The sequence below is a fragment of the Heliangelus exortis genome, chromosome 8 (assembly GCF_036169615.1).
Source record: "Heliangelus exortis chromosome 8, bHelExo1.hap1, whole genome shotgun sequence".
In the NCBI taxonomy this organism is placed as follows: Eukaryota; Metazoa; Chordata; class Aves; order Apodiformes; family Trochilidae; genus Heliangelus; species Heliangelus exortis.
Window position 1 is genome coordinate 11,769,725 of NC_092429.1, and position 15,410 is coordinate 11,785,134.

Here is a 15,410-nt window from a genome sequence, read left to right on the forward strand (position 1 = left end):
GAGGTATTTAAAAAGCATGTAGATGAAGCAATTCTGGACATGCAGACATATGGATGTAGATAAATATATTTTATTTATTCTACTGGGGGGGAGGGATGTTGATGGTATGACACAGTGATCTTGGAGATCTTTTCCAACCATGACAATTCGGTGATTCTGTGGAGATGACACTTGTTGTCCATAGGCAAACTAATCTTTGCCTATAATTATGTGAGGGGACAGTGGGTTTTATTGATAATTGTAACTCTTGCTGCTACTGTGGATGAATTACTGCTTCTTCACTCAAACAAATTATCTAAACTTCAAGCGCTAACCTATCAACCAAGGAAGTGTTAATGGGCATACTTACATGTATACCTACGCACACACACCAGTGTGTATGTTAGAATCAGGTATTCTATGAATATGTTTCTATGTTTCCTGTCTTGGGATCTGGGTATTTTTTGAAGGAAAGCACACTCTCATCAAATTTCATTTCAGAAATTGGTGAGGTATGTGGGGGTTGTTTTTTTAATGGAAAAGAAAGTTAGATGGAACTTAAGTTTTTGAAACTGAAAAATTCTGTGCCTCATATTTGGTTCCAGTTACTGCTTTTCGTGGTTTTGATACCCTATATAAGCCAACACACAACTAGATAGCATGAATCTGATCCTATGAAGCAGCTCCTATGCAAGCAAAAATCCCATTGACTTCTGCTGACTTAAGGAGAGCTTCTTATTGCCACTGATGATGAGTTTGAGTTCCTACAAGTGTGAAGCTTTAGGTCTTGATATGCTGAGAAGATTAAAAATATCTGTGAACAGAACTACTGATAATCAGTATTTCTGAAATGTCAGAGAAGTAACTCAGAAGTGTCATGATGAAGTTTCCTTATCAATAAAGTTATCCCTGAAATGGAAAAGAACTCAAGGGACTTTCTTATATACTTTTATATCATCATTATGGCTTCATGCCTTGATTCTCTTGTCTCCCAGGAATGGAATGTGAGTTACATCAGCATGGAGGGTACTTGGCAGTATCACACACTTGCTGTCCTAAAATCCTTGATTTTTGTGGTTCAGTGCAAGTTTTGCCTGAGTGACTTGTGAGGTACGTGCTAGGAAGGAAGCCTGACGATTTAGCCCTATAGATCTTTTTGGTTTGGACTCACAGGTTTTTCAAAGTCCATTATTGTTTTTTTATAGCTGTGTAAGAATTTGCTGAAAACTCTGTCTCCCTTGATTCTTACTGTCTACAGGATATTCTGTATGATAAATATTAATAATTTGTAAGGACATGGATGAATGCGTTTTTATAATTATCAAAAATAGGCACACTGGTTTAGTGTTTAAAATTAATTATAGTAGGGAAACTAGCATTCCATAAGGGAATTACATTAACTCATCAGAGTGAGTTCATTTTGCCTTTCAGTTTACCTTTGTTAAACTTTATTTACTGATTTTGACTTTAACTTCTAAGCACTTAATGAAATCTCAGTTTCTGTAACTACAGGGATTTATTCCTAAATGTTTGAATTGATACGTATCACCATAGATTTAAACCAGTTACAAGTCCATAAATACAAGTAACTTAAGGGGAGAATAAGGGTAGAGAATTTTCAAAAAGTTCCTCCAGTTACAACATTCTTTACAGTGTGAGCATGGAAAGTTAGTGTTTAAGGATTTTAGACTTGTTTTCCCTCTGTGGATACCTCAGTTTACCAAGTTACTGAAAGGCAAGGGTTGCCCACTCATTGCAGGTAGACTAATTGCTGACTTCAGGTCCAACTGAATGTCCATTCACCTTCTCTGGTTTTGTTGTGTCCTACCATAAGGATCACCTTCTACCCAAGAAATTTATTTCCTTGGCTATGCAGTGTTACCTGTGGGCTTTTCCAGAATGGGACTGAAGATCTGATACATTTAATTGCAGAAGCCTGTGACAAATTGGAACCAGCTCTTTGGTTAGTTTTCTCAGGTGCCTCTCAAAATTTCACCTGTACTTTGCTGATTTCTCTGTTGCCATAGGGACTAATTCTAGCTTCCCATATCTGTAGCATTGAGCCTTATGTGGAGGTTACAGGTTACAGCTTGAAGTCATCTGGAAGTGGAAGGATCTTTGCCAACACCTATCTACAAGAATCTTCAAGCTCATCTGGTGCATGAGAGATCAGTAACAGAAACCAGGGATGGGAATGACTCAATAAGTGTTGATGTGTACTGGAGAGCACCAGTGGGGAAGAACATTCTCTCAGCATTATTAATGGGAACATAATCAAAGAAAGCAGTATAAGTCTAAAATATCATAGAAGAACGTTCTGAAATTTAATGTGGAGGAAGCAAGAAGCTAAAATGTGAAGGAAGAAATTGTACCACAGTTGCTCGAATGATGCCTGGTTTGGCTGAGGGTGCTTGCTTTCTGTTTGTGGAGACAAAGGCTTATTCATTCCAGTACTGCTGGCATACTTCTATCTGGCTCTTTCAAGACACTGAGGAAAAGTAATAAAGAAATTGTATAGCCTTTTGATAATTCTTAAGGATCTTCCCTTTTTCCTCATAGTGGTATAGTTTACTGCAAAAGGGGGAGACACTTCTCAATGATCAGAGCATGGGAAACCAGTCCATAATGCTTCTGAAGAATTTTTCCTATGTAAAATCATGTGACACTTCAAGACTGGAGTAAAGTACTCATATATTTGAAGCCCTGTTGTATCCCATGCAGGCTACTGTGAAGGTCCACAGCATTGTGAGTTGTCATTTTAATAAGTAGTGAGGGAATTGCAGCAGTTCCACAGCTATCATCACTTCACCTGCAAAATTTTGGCAGAATCTGAAACCAGTGCATACCTGGGAAGTTATTTAGGAACTGTAGCTCCCTGTAGAATCTGTGTTAGAGTCTCCAAAGGGTTATTAATAAATGGAGCACTATTTTAAGGGCAGTTCTGCAAATAAAAGCTATCATCTCTAATGCATTCTATTTTAGAGTCTTCACCCAGACTCCCTACTCTTTTATAGATTAGTTTGCTTTCGTTAGCAAAAATAGCACTGGAAGTGGGCACCCTTGACTAGACTCCCTCGAAAGTCAAAATTGAGATAGTATTGTGACATTAGTATGCATCCTTGTGCAGAACAGTGTAACTGGTGCAATACATTTGCAGCAAATTTTAAAATTTCCATCATACTAAAGAGAAACTACTGCCATTCAATAGTGTGAAATGCTTTCTCAGCGTCAAAAGATGCTATTACCACAGGACTGGCATCATTTTTCATCTTAAAGGGGATATTAAATAAGCACAGCAAATTTGTGCAGGTGAGCCTACTGTAGTAAACATAAAATAAAACTATGCATTGTTCAGGATGAATTATTTTAATGCTTATACTTTGAGTCAATTGGCCAATAACTTTGCCAATTTGTTAATACCTGCATTTGGGAATAAAATGGATCTATGTAACCCATATTCATATGTAACCCATATGTTGCAGTCTGTTTCAGTGTTGCCACAATCACCTGCAGTTTGCAAAGTGTCTTCTGGTCAGCACAGGTTTGCATAAACTCATGCTGCAAAGACACAACACTGACCAACATCAGTGTGCATTTAAAAAAAAAAAAAAATTATGTACCCATTTTGAAATGTGAAGGCTAACTTTATCTAATGGTTGCAAAGTATAGGAACGATTAAATAGCAATAGATTGGAAAAGTGAAAGGTAGCCTATGTATACACAAAGTAGCTCTGTGTGAGATGAAAGATAAGACAAAGATCCAGCTTAGATCTAGAGCTGGATTTTCAAGACAGGGCAGCATAGTGAGCAGTAATGTTATTATACAGAAATATTGAATTTTGGGTTTAGGAAGATACTTTGATCACTCAGATTTTAATACATAGTCTCCCTCTTCATAGCTCTTAAGCTTCAATCAGGGTGAGGCAGAGATCTTGTTTTCCCTTACACTATCACTTTTTTAAGATTTAGAAATTATATTTTCCTTATATTTGGTACGGTCAGAGAGCAGTCATTGCATATTGGGCCTTCTCTGTGTGTCATCTTCTCGTTCCTTTGCTAAATCCTAATTAGTTGGCTTGAAATATCAGCAGCCCAGGGCCGCCTTAAGGCTCCAAGCTTTCTTCTCTGTTTGTGTGAGTGAACTGTGAAGATCAGAGTTTATACTTTTCTTAATATCACTTTTAACTTCTTGACTACCTGTGATGGTGTCTAAGACCTTTTTTATCCCTGACATACCCCTTGAAGCAGTTGCCAACCCTCTACTGTATCCATATTTGCTGTATGCACTTTTTCTGTCCTGCTCTAATCATTCCCCCTTCCTCCCTCACCTTCAAATGTCTAAAGCTGTGAACAGGACACTCTTTCTTCTGCATTTTAGTTAATAATATCCAGACTGTGAAACTAAAGCTTACAGTGCTGAGTTTCTAATTAATCAAAAAGTCATGCTGTAATAACATAGCTACAGATAAGTAGCTGTGCCAGCAACCACCCAGCGCCCTGGTGAAAAGCAACTTTGCCAAGCAGGCCCATCGTTAGCCAGTTCCATCATGGAGCTCTGCATGGACTGAGTAAGTGCAGCATGGTGCAATAGGTGGTAGGAAAGAGTGGCCAGGGAGGACCCAGTCCATCTGCTCAATGATTGGACAAGGAATTAATTAAAAAGAAAAAAAAAGAAAAAAAAAAAAAAAAAAAAAAAAAAAAAAAAAAAAAAAAAAAGAGAGAGAGAGAGAGAGAGAGAGGAAGAGGAAAAGAGGAAGAAGCATGCAGGTGATTCTAGCTAAATATGAGAGTAGAGGGATCGATGGGCTCATGGGCATTTCTGGTTCAGCTCTCCATAGTTTCTTGTAGGTCTTTGTGCCTTGCTGGCTGGAGAGGTGATGCAAAGCAAAAAGGGCTGAGCAAAGCTCCTGCAGAAGCTGACAAGAGGAAAATGAAAACTAGATTTGGACCATTTGTCTAGCACATATGCCAACAGAGGCTGGTCCAGTTTCTCCTGAAACGAGCCAGTGCATAATCCCTCTTTGCCTAGGGGAAGAGTGAAGAAAACACTTTTTTTTTTCTAATGACTCATTAGACTCCAAGGTGTATTTTGATAACTGCTGGTGGTAATTCAGAAGAGACTTTCATAACTTATGGTAGCTAGAAATGTGCAGAACTAGAGAGTCAAGCAACTTTCTGAGCCAGTGTTTTTATGAGGTCACTTACCACCTCATTTTATTTGAAGCTTTTTAAATGGAGATGGGAGATGGTGCTATTTATCAAAAACAACCTTCAATTGATGCTGAGAACAAACTCTTGGTTTTGAGAAGTCAGGAAGTTTCAAATTTAAAAAAAGGGCTTCTAATATTCAATGCCCACTTTAAGGCTTTGTGGGCTTCAATACCCAAGGTACTAAATATTCACAGCTATAATGTGATAGTTGGATTTGAGTGAGCACTATTCCTTACATTCACTACAAAACTGGCTTCTGTAAATATGGATGTAGCCACGTGGATTTCATGAGGACTTGGTAGTGTGCAGACAATGGATTGAGATGAATAGCAGGGTACAAATTTTTAGACTCTTAAAGAAATTGTCATAGTAGTATTTTTTTTTATTAAAAGTAAGCACTTCTATTAAAAGGTAAGTTAAAAAGTATTTTTTTTATTAAAATTACATTGCCATCTTCACCAACAAGAGCAGCAGATAATTTCTATACGAGATGAAAGTCCAACACCATTCACACTTGCTCACCAGCAGGATATTGAATTATATACAAATAATACCTCAAAAACTTGTGACTGAGCAAACACTGAGCAGCTGTTATGTTATTTTACACCAATGCATCATGCCCATTGTTTTCACTTCTCTGGTAAGATGTTGTTTTTCTTTATTATTTGCAAGTTATTGAACAACAAGCCATGGTGCTTCAACCTAGCAGCCTGCTGGTGAGCCAGAGCTGATGTGCAGATGGACCTGAGCTCCTCTGCACAGGCTCCAAGCTGGGCATTACAAGCCAGCTTTATCCCAGAAGGATTTAGTCACAGTGATGTGGTTCTGTGCCTGAGTTAATGTGCCAGTATAGACACGCTTTCAGATTCCAAGCTCCACATTTTCCAGACTGATATTGCTTAGAAGCAGAGAAGCTCTCATTTATCAACAGACAGAAAGTGAACCCGCCAAAATGGAGCAACCATTGTTGGAGAGTGACTTGGAATTGTGACAGAGATGAAGCAGTAGGACACTAAGCAGAGGAAACTGATACAATGAGCAAGAACAGCTTGTGTCACATTACCACCTGTTCCTTTGACATCTGAATTTATGGTCTAAACTGTAAATGGCCTGAGGCCTCATTTATTTGAACTCAGAACAGAAAGAGAACATGCCCTACAGAGCTCAGCTTCACATTTCAGAAGAACTGAAAAAACCTTAAAGAATTCAAGGGCTTTGCATAACAAATAAAATTAGATATTTACCATAAAAACAAAAACTATTGTAGAGAAAGAAGGCATCAGAATAACCCCTTCTAAGCAGAAATAAACTACGAACCAAAAGGAAAAATAAAACAATCAGATAAATATGGGTGTTTGATTGGAACGCTTTGGTCTGTGGAGAAATTCAGAAAAAAAAAATCACATGCATTTCCCACCAAGGAAATTATCAGAAGGTAATAAAAGTACTGCAGCACAACTCGAGTCAGTATGTTCCTGACACTGTAGTTTAGGAGAGAGAATAGACTTACAATCATCACTGTGAATAAAATATTTACTGTAATTGGGACAAGCACTGGGTCTTTTTTTAAAAGTTCTGCCACTTGAATGCATAAGGCAGGTGGTGGTGACAAAGGCTGGGGAATGTAATAACAAGTATTAATAGCAGTTCAAAGAAAGGAGGGTACAGCTGGTGCAGGAAATGTTGAATCCAGCTCTGCAGCTGAGCTGAACTTGGTCCTCTGCCCTGAAGTGTAAGAAAGAAAAATGAGTGTATGTAGCCATGGATTTACTCTAATCCATGATTTGAGAATGCCAGTAGACATTCAAGATATCTCTCTTGTATGAAACAGAGAAGCCTTGTTTTCTGTATTTGTTTGAGAGTGACGAATGCCAATAATATGGCAGAAATGTTTAAACAAGTACACAGTGCATTGCAAAGGAAGACCATCCATCTGTTTCAGCAGCTGGTTTGAAGCATTCAGTTAGGTATCTATTGCAGTGAAGAAACCCTCCCACTGTTTCAGACTAGTTTCTACAACACTTATTCATCCTCACTGGAAGAGCTGGCTGAGGTGGCTTGCAGTACCAGATTTGGACACAGGAAATTATATTAGATCTGCTCTGCACTCTCTTGTAGTCCCAGATTCCATGTTCAATTGCAATTAACGAAGCAATCTATGTAGATGTGGTCACTATCTCCATGTCTTTTGAATTACTACACCCTGGCTCCATAATATCTGACATCTCCCAGTAGAAATTTGTTCTCAATTGAATCTGCAAAGAGCTAGAACCAAATCTATCTTTAATAGGCAGCTCACTTGAATGCAGAGACCCTCCTTCAATTCCTGTCAACTTCCCTGAGAAATGAAAGCACTCAGGATCTTTCAGCAGTAACATCAAATCCCCAAGCCTTCATTCAGCTGTATCTGGAGGATGCTGGGTAAATGGAGGAAATACCACAAACCTCCACTCTGTAAGTCAGAAGCACACAGGACAGCCTGAAGTTGCTGAGCTACGATGCGAGACATTGGCAGCTATTCTCACGCTGTACTTTAAGTGATTTATTGCTCTGAATTTGCATATATGTTTATATAGTGATATACTATGTGAATAGCAAAGATGGTTTCTATAAACCCATAGATAAGAACAGTACCTGTTACCAAAATAAGTTATATATAGTTTGGCCACTGTAGGACTTCACTTGATTCTGTGACTGTGCCTTTGCAGTTTGATGGTAATGGATCCCCTTGTTGTCATAGCTGTTGTTCAGCCTGTCATCATAAGTGATGTTTATGTTTGTGTTAGTAATAGCAGGAGAGTTTTCTATCGACTCTCTAATAATACATAAAATACTACAAACCAATCCATAATGAGCACTTATCCTTCTTTGCTTCCTCTTTTGCTCTAATGCTTCATGTCTTATATTTGTTTGGTAATTTTTTTTTTTTTAAGTTTATAAATTCTATTCCATTTAACTTAACACTTTGTCTTCCAGTTAGTGTAGTTTTTCTCTTCAAAGGAACAGCCATATGTACACTGAAAGCTGAGCCATTCAGAATCCTGTTGAGATTTCTTATCAAAGGAATCTTATCTGAGCAAAGGAATATTTAAACATATGCAATTTCTTACCAAATTATGGTAATTGTGTCCTCAGCTGCTTTAAATCTGTTATGTTGATAGAGATTATGTATATGTTCCTTCTGTTCTGGCAGTGGACAGTAAAACAAAAAGCCATGAAGAACAATTTGTGGTCATGCCTGTTGACTACCCAAGTGGTCCTGGGTACCTTCTGTCTGCGCCCTCCTATGCTAATTTCTTAAACTTCAAAGATTTGACTTTAGACGTGACATTTTCAGTAAACTGCATATGCCAGGATGTGCCTTGTTTAACTTCTCCCCCCAGAAAAGAAACAAAACCAAACCCAAAACAACCAAACAAAAAGACCTAAGCAACCCACAGCTGATTAGAATGAAACATAGTGTTTCACACACGGTCTTAAGGCAGATGTGGCCATTTAGTTGAGCTAGACTGATTGTTTCTGAAATATCCAATACCCTTATTTATGCTTCTTAGATTGGCAACAAACCTAAGAAATGAAAAAGAAAAAAAGCAGCAGATTCAGCAGATCTTATCTTACTATTTTCCCCTTTCTGTTTTCATTTGCACATCTATTTCCATGCAATATTTCATTTTTTTTATGCATCTATCACTGCTTCCGTCCGAAGTTCAAAGGCAGCCTGCTTTCACAAAGGAGAGACACTACTGACTGATCTATAATATTGTTTCTACCTTTTTTTTGACCAATCCTCAATGCATACTTCCAGTTTCTAAAAGCATTTCATGAATCACTGGGCAGTTTGAAAAATCCATAGTGTAAGCTCATTACTTTGCCAGCTGCTGAATGTTTTCCATTGGTTGTGTTTGCGATGCAGAAATGCAACCATTTCTCTCCAGAAAGAGAGGTTAAAATTTCATATATACATAAATAATAAAATAACACACGGAGGTGGTATCAGTGTGATGTATTTCCTTTCCTATATACCTTTGCCCCTCTGTCTATTAATCCACAAAAACTTTCATCGTATTCCAACACCCTTAGCATCTTTAGTCTCTCTTTTTTCAGCTAGTCAGTCAAAAAATGCTTACTTCTTCCCCCTGAAATGTGGCACTCCCAGCCGTACTCCCAAATGTCACTGGCGAGAGGCCCAGGACAAGCAATATTCTGTTCTATGCTTGTGATCATGGTTTAAGCTCATACCTCATGAGGCTGCAGAGCTAGGAGTGAGAGCTTTATACTTGCTAGTAAGCTCCTTGCTCCAGATAGCCAAGAGGGATAAAAGATGTGGGGCCAGGATTTTACTCTTGAGGTGACAGATCCAAGGTTTCCCAGACCACAAAATACAATGGACATGACAAAATGATTCAACTTTTATAGGAGTCACTCAGATTTTATTTTTAACAAATATTTTCCCATGTTTAGACACATATAAAATCTTAGTAGTTCAGGTTTTTCATTTCTAAGGCATAAGGATATCAAAGTGATCTTGATAAAATTAACCTTCTTCCTCCAATCTACTGTAAGCACTTCTATCATCAAGATTTTTCTGAGAAACATCATCATACACATAGTTTGACGGGAATGTATTTGGGTGCTTTCAGCACTCCTATGAAGTATCATGCAGAACTTGAGTGTTACTATCTGCATTGCACCAGATCCCTTTTCTTCTTACTCCTTTGTGAAAGGTAGTAGAAAAACAAAAACTTAATTTTCTTACTCTCTTTAAACTAGGCACAAATCTAAATCAGTCCATTGAAATAATCTCTATACCAAAGGAGCCATGCTGCTATCAGTGAGTCACAAAATAATTAAACACTTAAGACTGGGCTTTCATTCTGAAGGTGACAGGGCTGAAGAGTAGGTGCAGATTTAAGTTTGGAGGGATTCTGTGTACTGACTGTATGCACAAACATGCAGCCTCTGGTTACGGCGGAAACGAGAGAGAGGTCAAGGTCTGGAGCAGGGTTTGTTGGACCCATAGAGATACATTTTGCCAGTACACTTGGGCAAAATGTCTTGCAAACACCATCTGAGACATCAGCAGAAGCACTATACTACCCATTGCCCTCATCCTAACCTTTAGCCTACGAGGTTTTAGGTGCACTGCCATAGTTGAAAAGGCTCCTCCACTTGAGTACTCATTCCAGGCCAACCATAGGATGTAAAGCATGGTTTTAATTTTTCATTATATTAAGGTGTAGATTATGCTATGTTGTCTCTCTTGACCTTAATGAGTACTTAACCATAATTTAAAAAGGGGGTTTATGTCTGTTGAAAGAAATCTCTGAAAGACAACCTGAGTTAAAACACACTATAGAAAGATAGTTATTTCATTCGTCCTGACAGCTCAGGGAAAGTTGCTGTTTGAGCAGTTTTATTTAGGAATCAATGAAAGAGCTCTGCTGCTCCAAGTCCATTGCCAGTTTTGAGAAGTTTGTAGCTATCTGCATCACTACTTCTTACATGGATTCTGACTCTACATAGATTTTTATTTTGTCATTTGTATCTTAGGTCCTCCTAAAGCTGCCACAAGCAGACTTTTACTTCATTTGACTGTTTTGTCAGCCTGTAGCTACTGGAAAGGTGAAAGTGAGAAAGGTAAATGGGAAGGGGGGGACAATCAGTCCCTTTCCTGCAGACAAAAAGCTCTCATCAGTCAGACCTTGCTGAAAATGACATGTCTCTGTCACTTTTTATTTTGGGCTAGACAAAGCAGCAGTTTATGTTTTAATTTTTCTTTACCCCTGACTCTAAGGAGGAATAGAAATGCATGAAGAGTTCAGCATCCCTTGTATATTGAAAGCAGATTGGTTGAAGCAGGAAGTCAGATGGACTTCAAGATGTTCTCTATATTGTTTGCAAGCTGCTTAAAAGCTTATGAGTTCAGCCTGTGTTCTTTGGAAGTGTAACTACTGGGTATACAGTTGCATATCTACACAAGTATGTAGATTCCAATAGTGTTAAAAAATAAATCTCCAGATCACTAGAACTATTAATTCATAGGAATTTAAAATTAAATTAAATAGCTGGGCTGTTTTCCAGATGAATTCTAAAGTTCCCATGATTACACATAAAATCCTCTATAGGATTTACATTTCACTACTGTATTTGTTTCAGTGAGCATTTGACTGCCAAGAATACTTTCTATGACCATCATGGCAATCTAATTAAATATTTGATGAGCAGAAAGCTGGACATTATTCAAGTCAAGCTCTGCATTAAATTGAAAAATTTAGTTTGTCTCCTTTATCAGTAGATTTTAAAATCAGCCTACTCTACCAAAACCCATAAGTTTAATGAATTTGGTCAGACATACCGTGTAACAGATGTCTAGCATACAGCCACAAGCCTAAATCAGAAAAATTATGCTCCAGTTTGGCATGGCAAAATATATTAGAAAGGCTTTGAAAGGTCAGTCACCAGCAACCTGCTTGCTGATGGTTGAGAAACAGCACTGTAAAATGCATGAGCTGCCTTTTGTCGTTTCTTGCAGGAAGCCTTGGAGAGCCACAGATAATTTGCTTTCAATGATTTATCAAGTTGGCCCTTTGTTTCACTAATTTTAGTGTCAAGTGCAACCACACAATAAAGAATTACTAAGACCTGATAAAATTCTTCTTATATTGCTTCATTTGTCTTAACAACTGGTGCTACTGAAACCAAACCCACAAACTGAATAAACAGCAAGCACGCATGCAATATGGCATTCTTCTTGGAAATGATAAAGCATGTTTACTGTGCTGTCCACTGGTGAGCCATACATTCTTATTTCTTTTGACTTTCTTAAAAGGCACTAAATGCTGCGTGCTGTGCCAGCGCTGGAGATGGCATTTGTTTCACTGTTAGTCCTCCAATGAATTAGTAAAGATAAAAAATGGATTTCAATGTCAATTCTAGCCTTGAGAAAGCTGCTATTGTGACCATGGTTGAGTTAGCCTGGTGATCGTTTCCTCCTTAATGTGATCTTTAATGTAATATAGCTACAGGTTAGATGTGAAGCCATGTATTAGAACTATTATTGCCATGAGTAATTTCAAGAGAAATATGCTCATGATTAAGAGAGGTTTTTGGTTGGGCTTTTTTGATTTTTTGTTTGTTGGGACTTTGTTTGTTTGTTGTTGTTTTTTAATAAATGCTATGCTGACAGTTTAATAACTTAGTGAGAAACCAACCTTACAATTACTTGTTTTGAAGAGGTACATTTATAAACTTTCCAGAGAAAGAAATCAATGTAATTTGAGGTCTGTTAATAAAGTTTTCGAAATTCAGCTGTAGACCATTAACACAAAATAAGAAAGAATGATATTTTTTTTTAAAGAGAAAGAAAAAACAACCAAACCTTAGAAGGCCGCTTATGAAAGTAGAGTGTGAAAATGTTCGTCTTCGGAAAGCAAAAAAGATGGCATGAGGAGCATTTCCTTTTAAAAAAATGAGACAACCCTCAGTCTAAAGGTTTTGAAACTGGCTTTTAGGGCTTGGGAAAGAGAGGGTGTTGTCGGTGCCGGTCAAGGAGTTGAGGGCATCGATTTTTTTTTTTTTAATAACGTGAATTTAAAGTATTGCCCGAACGCTGCCAGCTTCAGGAAGCACAGCGAGAAGGGGTGGGAATGACGAATTTTCCACTAGGGAAAAAACCCAAACAATGTAATGTGAGGGTGGTGCCCCGGTGCTACAAGCAGGATAGAAGCCTGGGTCGAGGGATGGAGCCGCCGCCTGCGCTCCCGCTGTCCGCTGGGGCGCGGTGCGCGCCGCGGTGATCCCCGCCTCTCCCCCACTCCCCAGCGCCGCGGAGCTTGGGGGGGGGAATCAGAAGTTAACTTCCACCTGCCCTGGAGCCGCCGCTGCGCCGGCAGGAGGAGGCGGAGGCGGAGGCGGAGGCAGGCGGGGCAGCGGAGGACCCGGCTCTGGCAGGCTCGGAGGGTCCGGTTGGGTGTAATTCCCCCCTAATCCCCGTCACGGCGGCGCTTCCCTGGCCGAGCCATGTCTGCGGCTTCCCCGCCATGCCGAGCCTAGCGGGGAGCGGGAGGACTGGCGGCCGGGAGGCGCACAAAATGAAGACCCTGATGGTAAGTGCATTGTTGGCACTGCTCATCCCGGCTCCGGCGGCGGGGAGGAGAGGAGCGGCGCGGAGCGGAGCGGGGCTGCCCCGAGCACCCATCACACGCTCCAGCCTTCCCCAGGCTGCGTCCCTGCGGCTCGCCGGGATCGCGCGGAGGCGAACAAGACCCCGGTGGCGGCGGCGAAGAACTTTCCGCCTTCTTTCTTTTATTCGTGTTGCTCGTGGGTTGGGGATTTTTGTGTGTGTGCGTTTTAAGGAGCGTATAAAAAGCCGATCTGCTTAAAGGACAAGGCTGGAGATAGCTGCGCGGAGGGGGGTGTCGGGGGGGAGCACGAGCTCTACAATCCCCAACACTCATTTAAACGCAGGAACGAGGTGCCCAGAGGGCGGCTTCATGGGAATGAGGGGCACGGGGGAACCAGGCACGCAGAGGGGAGAAGAGGCATGGAAGCAGAGCTGGGGGAAGAAGGACGGAGGGAGGGGAGCGAGCTGGCGTGGGGCCGGGAGAAGGAAGGAGGGGTTTCTCCGCTTTTCCCCTCGCACTTTTGCCGGGTCTCTGGCGGCGTGAAACTTAAGGGCGCCGCGAGTGCGTGGGCGGGGTGCAGCGCGCCCCGCGGGGCCCGGCGGCGGGGGGGGATCCCGCTGCCCCGCAGCGCTGAGCCGCTTCTCTCTCTGCCCCCCGCAGCGCCACGGGCTGGCCGTCTGCTTGGCGCTCACCACCATGTGCACCAGCTTGTTGCTCATGTACGGCGGCATTGGCGGCGGCATTGGCGGGGGCCACCCGGAGCCGCGGCGGCGGCAGCAGCAGCAGCAGCAGCAGGTGGCGGCGGTGCCCAGCAGCCCGCCGGGACGCGGCCAGCACCGCCCGGCGCTCCCCGTCGGGGCCGGCCTCCTGGAGGGCTACATCAGCGTCCTGGAGCACAAGGTGAGCCTCCGCCCCGCGCTGGCCTGTCCTGTCCTTCCCAGGTGGCACCACCCGACCCCCTTCCTGCAGAGCTCTCCCTCCTGCCCTGGCTGCAGCGGTGCCCAGGCTAGCGTCGCTGCGTTTGTATCTGGCTCCGAGTGCATGGATTAACTGGACCTGGTGTCCAGCGTGCAGTCAGGCCTTTGTGGAGCGTGGGTTTTCTCTTTCCTTGACCATTAGAAGATGGAGGGTGAAGTGTTTTGTTACTGATGTTGGATGCTCTAGGTACACCACAGTTTTGTGTTTCTGATTGTAACAGGAAGGGTTAAAGAAGGAAGTTTAGTTACTGGAAGAGAAAGTCAATAGGTGCTTATTCTTAGCATGCTTTGTCTCAGAAAACTGAGGAGAACTGTATCTCCTGCACAAATGACCTTTTCATCCTCCTCCTGGGAAGCAGAAGTTGTCAACCGTAGTCTCCCTCTGAGAAATTGGCAGCACCACTAATGATGAACAAAATTATGTCCCTCCTCTTGAACCAGGAATTACCAGTCTGAATTGTCAGACTGTAATACCCATCTACTAGAGATAGGCAGACTAAGCTTTGATATCTCACAGGACAGGCGTAATGACATCAAGTGAGCAAGGTGGCACATCCATGCCGAAGAGATACTCGAGCTTCAGAAATTTTTTCAGAAGGCTGATTCTTTTACTTCTTGTGCAGTGTTCAGTTTGTTGCATTTACTTGGAAACTCCAGAGGCCCATCTCTGCCAAAACCCTAGACAGTGTTTCATCTGCACACTTCTCACTGTAAAAATTTCCTGTAAAAATTAAGCAAGGGAAGTGTGGATTCTTGACTATCTCACATTATCATATCCAGATTGACATCTTTCCAAAAGATGTTGTCAAACAAGTTACTGAGCTCCGTTTAGAGGTACTGTGTGAAGATTAGTGGTTTTGGTACAACAGATTTTTATTGTTCCTTCTGGCTTCACTGTCTGTACAAGAGTTATCTGTAGGGCTCTTAACACAGAAAAATAGCTCATGGTGGTCCCTTGTAGGCTTTATTTGCTTTCTTACATGCTTCTACTGGAAATTCTCAAAAGTAACGTCTGTATAGAAAAAGAGGTTTGGCCAAAGGGCTCCTTAATGTGGGGTATTCCCTCATAATTCTTCTGTGCATACAGTCAGGTTCAAGAAGAACATGGTTTCTGTAAGCA

The 15,410-nt window shown here is 41.2% G+C and overlaps 1 protein-coding gene across 1 annotated transcript in view; it reads left to right on the forward strand.

Annotated features, from left to right (window-relative positions):
• Window positions 1-12,913: 12,913 nt before the first annotated feature.
• ST6GALNAC5 (ST6 N-acetylgalactosaminide alpha-2,6-sialyltransferase 5) overlaps window positions 12,914-15,410 on the forward strand; it is a 69,682-nt gene continuing 67,185 nt past the window's right edge. The window contains exons 1-2 of the mRNA XM_071750438.1: window positions 12,914-13,295; window positions 13,974-14,213. Coding sequence (XP_071606539.1) covers window positions 13,230-13,295; window positions 13,974-14,213 — 306 coding nt within the window. The 5' untranslated portion in view covers window positions 12,914-13,229. The remainder of the gene's footprint in view (window positions 13,296-13,973; window positions 14,214-15,410) is intronic.